The sequence below is a fragment of the Polyodon spathula genome, chromosome 1 (assembly GCF_017654505.1).
Source record: "Polyodon spathula isolate WHYD16114869_AA chromosome 1, ASM1765450v1, whole genome shotgun sequence".
In the NCBI taxonomy this organism is placed as follows: Eukaryota; Metazoa; Chordata; class Actinopteri; order Acipenseriformes; family Polyodontidae; genus Polyodon; species Polyodon spathula.
Genome location: NC_054534.1, coordinates 110,437,664 through 110,446,530, shown reverse-complemented (window position 1 = coordinate 110,446,530; position 8,867 = coordinate 110,437,664). Strand labels below are relative to the sequence as shown.

At 42.6% G+C, this 8,867-nt stretch overlaps 1 protein-coding gene across 1 annotated transcript; it reads right to left on the bottom strand.

The window, feature by feature from the left end:
• Nucleotides 1–1,216: 1,216 nt before the first annotated feature.
• On the bottom strand, nt 1,217–7,530 carry LOC121314429 (synaptotagmin-4-like). Its single transcript, XM_041247739.1, has 4 exons — nt 7,287–7,530; nt 5,956–6,794; nt 5,166–5,286; nt 1,217–4,268 (listed from the first exon to the last, which is right to left on the bottom strand). Exons 1-4 carry the CDS (start codon nt 7,318–7,320, stop codon nt 3,958–3,960), a joined length of 1,305 nt encoding a protein of 434 aa, XP_041103673.1. The 5' UTR covers nt 7,321–7,530; the 3' UTR covers nt 1,217–3,957.
• Nucleotides 7,531–8,867: the final 1,337 nt, after the last annotated feature.

Genomic DNA, 8,867 nt, shown 5'->3' with positions numbered 1-8,867 from the left:
GTGGGGAATCGCTGCGGTGAGGAGATGCCCAGTGAACATTAAGGATCTCCTGAGCCAGGTGGGGAATCGCTGCGGTGAGGAGATGCCCGGTGAACATTAAGGATCTCCTGAGCCGGGTGGGGAATCGCTGCGGTGAGGAGATGCCCGGTGAACATTAAGGATCTCCTGAGCCGGGTGGGGAATCGCTGCGGTGAGGAGATGCCCGGTGAACATTAAGGATCTCCTGAGCCGGGTGGGGAATCGCTGCGGTGAGGAGATGCCCGGTGAACATTAAGGATCTCCTGAGCCGGGTGGGGAATCGCTGCGGTGAGGAGATGCCCGGTGAACATTAAGGATCTCCTGAGCCGGGTGGGGAATCGCTGCGGTGAGGAGATGCCCGGTGAACATTAAGGATCTCCTGAGCCGGGTGGGGAATCGCTGCGGTGAGGAGATGCCCGGTGAACATTAAGGATCTCTTGAGCCGGGTGGGGAATCGCTGCGGTGAGGAGATGCCCAGTGAACATTAAGGATCTCCTAAACCAGGTGAGGAGATGTCCAGTGAACATTAAGGATCTCCTGAGCCAGGTGGGGAATCGTTGCAGTGAGGAGATGCCAGTGAATATTAAAGATTTCCTGAGCCAGGTGGGGAATCGCTGTGGTGAGGAGATGCCCAGTGAACATTAAGGATCTCCTGAGCCAGGTGGGGAATCGCTGCGGTGAGGAGATGCCCAGTGAACATTAAAGATCTCCTAAACCGGGTGAGGAGATTCCCAGTGAACATTAAGGATCTCCTGAGCCAGGTGGGGAATCGCTGCGGTGAGAAGATGCTCAGTGAACATTAAGGATCTCCTGAACCGGGAGAGGAGATGCCCAGTGAACATTAAGGATTTCCTGAGCCAGGTGGGGAATCGCTGCGGTGAGGAGATGCCCAGTGAACATTAAGGATCTCCTGAGCCAGGTGGGGAATCGCTGCGGTGAAAAGATGCCCAGTGAACATTAAGGATCTCCTGAGCCAGGTGGGGAATCGTTGTGGTTAGGAGATGCTCAGTGAACATTAAGGATCTCCTGAACCGGGTGAGGAGATGCCCAGTGAGCATTAAGGATCTCCTGAGCCAGGTGGGGAATCACTGCGGTGAGGAGAAAAAATAATTGGACATTCCACACTGGGGAGAAAATTGGGGGTAAAATAATTAAGCACACTAAAACATTTTTTTGTTTGTTTTAATGTAATTGCTTTAGTGTTTTTACTTTTTGATTTTGATATACAAACTGCATTCCTTTATAATTACTGAATCATTTGAAATCTGTAATCGCTTTGTTCTTGGAATAATGAGTCCAGACTGAGGATTGATCTCTAAAGGGTTAAAGAGATAAAACCTCCGAACTCTACAGCCTGGGGATTCTGCAATAGTGTTACAGCATTTCTCTTTGATCACATCACGCTCCTAGCAAATCCATATGAATAAAACAATTGTAGTTAAACTGCACCAGAAGTGCTGTAAATTCAGCAGAGCCGTGAACAGCACAATAATCAGGGCTACAGTGTTGAAGCAAAATCCCAATACACTTCTAAGATAGTCACACTGTAACCCTGGTGTGAGATCAGGGCTACAGTGTTGAAGCAAAATCCCAATACACTTCTAAGATAGTCACACTGTAACCCTGGTGGGCTACAGTGTTGAAGCAATATCCCATTACACTTCTAATATAGTCACACTGTAACCCTGGTGTGAGAGCAGGGCTACAGTGTTGAAGCAATATCCCAATATACTTCCAATATAGTCACATTGTAACCCTGGTGTGAGAGCAGGGCTATAGCGTTGAAGCAATATCCCAATACACATCCAATATAGTCACACTGTAACCCTGGTGTGAGATCAGGGCTACAATGTTGAAGCAATATCCCATTACACTTCTAATATAGTCACACTGTAACCCTGGTGTGAGATCAGGGCTACAATGTTGAAGCAATATCCCATTACACTTCTAATATAGTCACACTGTAACCCTGGTGTGAGATCAGGGCTGCAGTGTTGAAGCAAAATCCCAATACACTTCTAATATAGTCACACTGTAACCCTGGTGTGAGATCAGGGCTACAATGTTGAAGCAATATCCCATTACACTTCTAATATAGTCAGACTGTAACCCTGGTGTGAGATCAGGGCTGCAGTGTTGAAGCAATATCCCAATACACTTCCAATATAGTCACACTGTGGCCGTAGTGTGACGTGCTGCTGCAGCAGCAGTATCCCATGTGGAACTGGCTCATGACAGTTTTCATGAAGACAATATCAATAATAATAATCTGCTGTATACAGTAATTAGCCCTGTGATGAGACTCCTGGCCCCGCCCCTCAGAACAATGCTGTTCAAATGAATGCATTATTGTGCCTCCCGACCCTGCTGATAAAGTAACATCATGAAGAATCAATAAAAAGTGATGTCGTTTTATGAATGGAAAATGCCACGAGTCTTAACGAGCTTATTGCCTTTGTTTTTGGTGAATCTTCGTTCCTGGCCCTCTCCTTCCCACCTCTTTCATTTTCAATGAACATGTCAAGATACCCTCTGGACACACCAATACTGGCTTCAATGGCTTTACTTCAATTACGTTTGTATGCCAGACAGACATTTTCTGACAAGAATAAGCTTGACTTGATCAATCTTCTGTCACTATTTGTACATTCCTAATGCACACATTCTCTTGGACAATTCATTCAATGAAACAATGTCCCTCATGAGACACAACACAACCAGTGAATTACAACATCATGGCTCTATTCCATAACTTGAATGCATCATGCATCATTTAGAGGGTGTGTATCTTCTAGTCTATTGTAGTGTGTGCTAGACTGTTGCTAAAGAGATCAAGACTAGTCTAGAAAAGTGTCATGCATAGAACACTTTTTTTTAATTAATAAAAAATAGATTTAAAAAATGAATAAAAAATGAGTTCAAGTTTGCAAATAGAGCCCAGTGTCAACTAATGATATGTACCTCGATACAGACTATAGTAAATAATACAAAATATATTTCTAACAAAATAAATAATATCTGCTTTTTTGTGTTACCCCTTGTTACATGTTTACATATTGAACATGTTTACACATTACAATAGGCTTTTATAGAACCAAAAAAAATATAGACCACATAATTCGGTGCAGAACATTTTCTTCTGGAAGTGTAGCTTCTGACAAACAATTCATTATACATGACCTTTTCCCAGTTGTTTAGGAAGTAATTTTACTAGAGGCAAAACTCTGTGCCACATCAAAATGTTATCTGAATTTAGCCCCGTCTGCCCTATGACTATACCAAGACCTTGACCTTGTCCTTTCTCTTTCGTACACTAGGGGTGACCCTATGAAATAAAACTGTTCCCAAGATGTCAGATGATTTATAGCAGGTTGTATATACATACAGTACCAGGCTGCCCTGTCCTCACAGACTGGATGGCCAAACCCTTTCTCAGTATCATACATTACCAGACAGGCAACCTTGCCCCTTGTGTCTCAATAACCATCTGCATTCAATTGCCTAATTTAGGATGTGCTCCAATTGGTATGACATTTGAAACACCACTGTGCCATACAAATGATAAATAGATAAATAGGTTCAAATTCAAAATAAATAAATGATTGCATTGATAAAATAATAATAATACATTAATACAGTACACGAATTAATGACATAATATAAAAGAATGCTTCTGGCCATAACAGTTCACAATATAATAGTCAGACAAACAGCTGTACAAGATAATGCAGTGGTAGGTGAAAAGCTTGATTATATTGTTTTTGTTTTTTCTTCATTTTTTTTTTAGAATTCATCTACTGTCTTTGGATTATTGATGGCTGGATGTGCAGACAGTTCCTCATTGGACTGAAACCAATCGTTTGATTGACCAATTAATGAACTGACTGAGTGATTAATTAATTAGCCACACTTTGTGCACAGTAGTCCTCTAGGAGGATGCTAGCCCTCGCTCAGGGTGTGCCACTTGGCGATCTGTCTCCGCGGGTGCTCACAGATCTCCCTCCAGTGCTCGCCCACAGTCCCTTCAGCCGAGGCACACAGCAGCAGCTGCCCGATGCCCTCGCTGCGGGAGAGCCGACCGGAGTCAAGCAGAAGCAGCTCCACCTTGGTGTCTTCCAAGCCGCGTTCCGAGGGGATGTCGAAGACGAAGAGCTCGTTGAACACAGGGTTGGGGGAGCACTTTTTCACATGGGTCTTCTTCTTGCAGATGCGCTTGCTGCCCTGGTACAGGTTCACCTTCACGTAAGGGTCTGGAGAGGAGAAAAAAAGCCGTCAGCTGGGAACTAATTAGGTCGGTACCACTGAACACATGCACTGAGGAATGGGGAGATGGAGAGTGGTATTTACTTGTATAAATGTATGTTTATTGAACTCTCTATAATATCATCTTTATATAGCACCTTTCATAGTAGACCACCATCACAAAGCACTTAACAAGAAACGAGACTAGTGTGTGTGAACTATGCATCCGCTACAGAGTCACTTACAACAACGTCTCACCCGAAACATGGAGCACAAGGAGGTTCAGTGACTTGCTCAGGTCACACAATGAGTCAGTGGCTGAGCTGGGATTTGAACTGGGCACCTGCTGGTTACAAGCCCGTTTCTTTAACCACTGGACCATGAAAATAAGAATAAATACCTGTGTGTCACAAAGCTTAAGCGCTGCCCTTATAAAAGTATAAAAGTTTCTGAGAGTAAAGCTATAGCAAAGTGTAATAAAGCACTGGGAAAGCAAAGCATAGCATAGGCATGCATCGTAAAGGCCAGCAACAGACATGGTAAAGCATAATAATAAACATGGCAAACCAGGGTAAACTATGGGAAATGCAAGGTATAACCATGGGAAAAGCATGTCAAAAATGCTAAGGAAAAAAACATGCAAAAATACTTTACATCAATGTTTAGTTCCCTTTTCAAAATAAAAAACAGGAGTTCACTAAGGTAATATGTTTTATTTTATTGAAGATGTCCCCTCTACCCTCAAAGCACTGTCACTGATTAATCACATGCACTATCTGACAGGCTCATTTGTGGCCGTTGTTTTAAAGTGTTACAGTCTCCCTGGTGTGCTGCTTTGAGTGGCATCACAAACACATGCTTTGCAGTGCCACAGAAGCAATTTGTTTGCATTGTCTCTCACATACCTGACAGTTCGGACGATTCTGTCTTTGGAAGGTGGCGCGCTTTCAGCACCACCACAGTCAGGGTGTTCGTGGTGGATTGGTAGCACAGCGACACCAGCAGCTCTCCGCGGCCAACAGATTTCTAAACAAACACAAAAGTCTTCAAATATCCCATACTCTTTTTCACTCATTGTTCAGAATGAAATTCAATGTGGACACCAAATAATTCAGAAATGGCATACAATAGGGAACAATTGAATATTTAAACAGAGATCAAATTTAAAATATGATTGGATATATGTTGCACGTGATATATATAAATATATATATCATATCTATATATATATCTATATATATATATCTATATATATTATATATGTTTTACAGTCGGGAAGTATACATATGTATGATTATTATATATAAATAATAATAATAATAATAATAATAATAATAATAATAATATAATAATAATAATAATAATAATAATAATAATGTAAATATAAGTACTAATAGCTACACATAAGATAGACTTCATAGTCATGATTAAGTCGATGTCTGTCTGAAGTATCAGACCCTAAACACTGTTACATTGTCTCTTTCTTTTTCTTTGATCACAAGTTCTCATAGAAAGAGCACAGGTGCTGCAGCATACTTTTACCCAAGGAACTATTCCTTGATAAGGCATAAGACTTTCATCTCATGTCTGCCTGTGCCTACAGTACTGCATATCACCTGGCAGCCCATGTGACTCACCCCCCTCCCCTCCTCCCCCCCCCCCTCCCTTCCACTGCATTAATGAAAATCCACCTACCCTGACGTTGCGTTTGCTGATCTCCCGGTTCATCAGAATCCGACCTTCAGACAGATTGATCCCAGACAGGGGTACCAGGACCTCCCCAATCACATCATCCCGGGAAAACCTGTCGAAACTCAACACCATGAACTGGAGTGCCAGGTTTTCCACTTGACTGAATGGGGTGCCATAAAAGGAAAATGTTTCATCAAAGGTGGGGTCCAAAGTCTTCCTCAAGACCCGGGTTTTGACCCTGTGCTTCTTGTCCGGCAAGATGGTCAATTTCACGTAGGGGTCGGAGGTCATGGACTGCTCGTCCATGGCGGCAAGACCACGAGCTTCCTTGATGTTGACGATGAAGGCCGCCTTCTCAAAGTTGTATTCTAAAGAAAAGAAGAGTGTCCCCAGTCTGGCTCCCTTGTCCGGTTTTTCGGTTGGGGAAGGCACTTTATTCGATAGCAAACCCGCGGGCGACACCAGCTCCTTCCCCTCCTCCGTGAAGCATTTCTGGGGCGAAGGGATGTCCAGGTTGGGTGAGCTCCGCACGTTGGGGTGTGGCTGTGTAAAGTTCCCATTCAGGTCTCTCTTGTCCAGGTCCAAGTGTAATGCATTCTTAGTACCAGAGGGGGACTTGGTGTTTTTGTAGTTCAGTTCTGTTTTCTCATCTGCACTGAACTTATTTTTGTTGCTCAGGCTCTCTGGGTAAATGTCCACTCCCTTGAGGATATGTACAAACTTGTAAGGGGGAGTTTTGTTGGCTGTTGCAGATTTACGCTGGCAACAGATCCATGCAAACAATGGCACAGTAAAGACCAGACCGAATGCACTGAGGATACCCACGGCAGCAGGTATCTCGGCTACAACAGAGAAAAACAAGTACAATATAACAGAAGGATTGTATAGAATCCAAAACATGCCAATTAGAAAACACTGAAAGCTTTAGCCAACCCTTTCACAAAGCATGCTATACCTATACACTATACTAACTATTGCAGGAACAGAAGAGGGGTCAACACAATGCATCTATCTATCTATCTATCTATCTATCTATCTATCTATCTATCTATCTATCTATCTATCTATCTATCTATCTATCTATCTGCATGTCTGCCTGTCTGTCTGTCTGTCTCTTGGGGTCTCGGGGTAGCAATAGAACAACTGATGTCATTTACAAAGAAAATGGTTATTAGAACGAAATTGTGTTAAAACCACGAAATACAAATATCTGTATTAATTTTTCAAATACTGCATATATAACCTCTGTAGGCGTTCTCAATGTGTTAATCCAGGTTGTTTTAATAATATAATAACCAGAGGTATATGTATAAATGATGAATGAGCCCACTCACCAAACTGCGCTTCCCCCGCCACGATGGGAGCCATGTTGCGCTGAGCTCTGTCCGAGGTGCTGAAAAAGGCACGTCTTTGACCCTGTTATCGGCCGAGTATTTTGTACCTAAACTGCACTCGGAGTTCTTTCTTCTGTTGCTTCTGTTATAATAAATAAATAACCGCTTCGGAGAGTCTCCAGTGTTAGCTTAGCCTCGGTGCTCTACGCCCTCGCCTGTGTTTTCATGCCTGGCTCTGGTTCTAACTCTGTGTGGCGGCGCTGACTGAATGGCTGGCTGACTCACAGATCTGGCTGATGTTGCCAGCTGACGCAGTTGTGACGAAGCCGGGGATGAAATCTCCGCCTTTTCTCAAAGGAATTGGGCGATGAGCTCATCACTTGTTTTAACTGTTTGGCTGCGGGAGGTTAAACCAAACTGCATCTAATGACAGGGAAGCAGCAAAAATAGGCTTTACAGTGAGGTATGTGATGTGTGGTAACAAGCACGAAATCACAGATATGAATAAAGCTCGTTACAGAAATGACTGGGAATTAGTATTTTCAGTTTCAAGAGACTGGAAATTATTTAGATTCAAAGAGATGGTGGAAACGAAAAAGGTATGCTTTTGAAACATAAATACATTTTATCATTTACCTGTCTTAACTTAGTTAATTTGGAAACGTTTAAAAGCTGTGGGTTTGTATATCGTTGTTGGTATTTATGGGTACTGGTACTGAGCAAAACATTTTTCGTAATAATTGTATTAGAATGAGCTTGCGAGGATAAGAGTTGCTGCCGCCCACCCTGCACACCGCCCAACTGCTTTGTATTCTAGAAAACCAGTGGTGTCCTGTAACGTGCATTTATCCACGACTTCTATTAACAAAGGGACTAGGTTTAATCTGCTTTAATCATTTTGCAGATGGAATAAAAACTATGCAGAATAGCCGGGCTCTGTCTGCATTTGCAGTTTTCGTGCTTTTAACCTAATTTCATCTGACAAAGAGTAGACACAATTTATGACTGTGTATCATACAACACTGACCATTACACTCCTCCCCCTTCAACCCTGGTGATCGGCGGCAGGCAGTGTGAGATCCGAGTCATCGCACCAATGGAACAGGGCGGGGGCTGGGCGCAAACGATTATTCAAACTGTAATTTTTAACAGCAGAAATCCCGTGCACCACTTAGCAGATAGGCAGGCACGCCCCTATAAAAGCCAACCGTGGTATTTGGGTTTTCCGTTTGTTTATACTATGCATTTACCACAGTTTACCATGTTTTTCCATTTTTTTTAAAATATGCTTTGCCACACCTCGCTGGGCTTTACAAAGGTTACCTATACTTTTCCATGTTTTGAGATGCATTAGCTTGCTATGCTTTTGCTATGAAAAATATAATGCTATTAACAGGCATTGATTACACTTGGTGGATTTAAAGCCATATCAAATAGCAACATTACAAGCACTGTCATTGAGTTCTGCTGCAGCTTGCAACAAATATTGTAAACAAGATAAAGCTAGTTTTGAGGCAAGATAAAATAGCACATTTAACACCACTGATTTTGTAGATATACAGTGTGTTCAGCCTCTTGAGC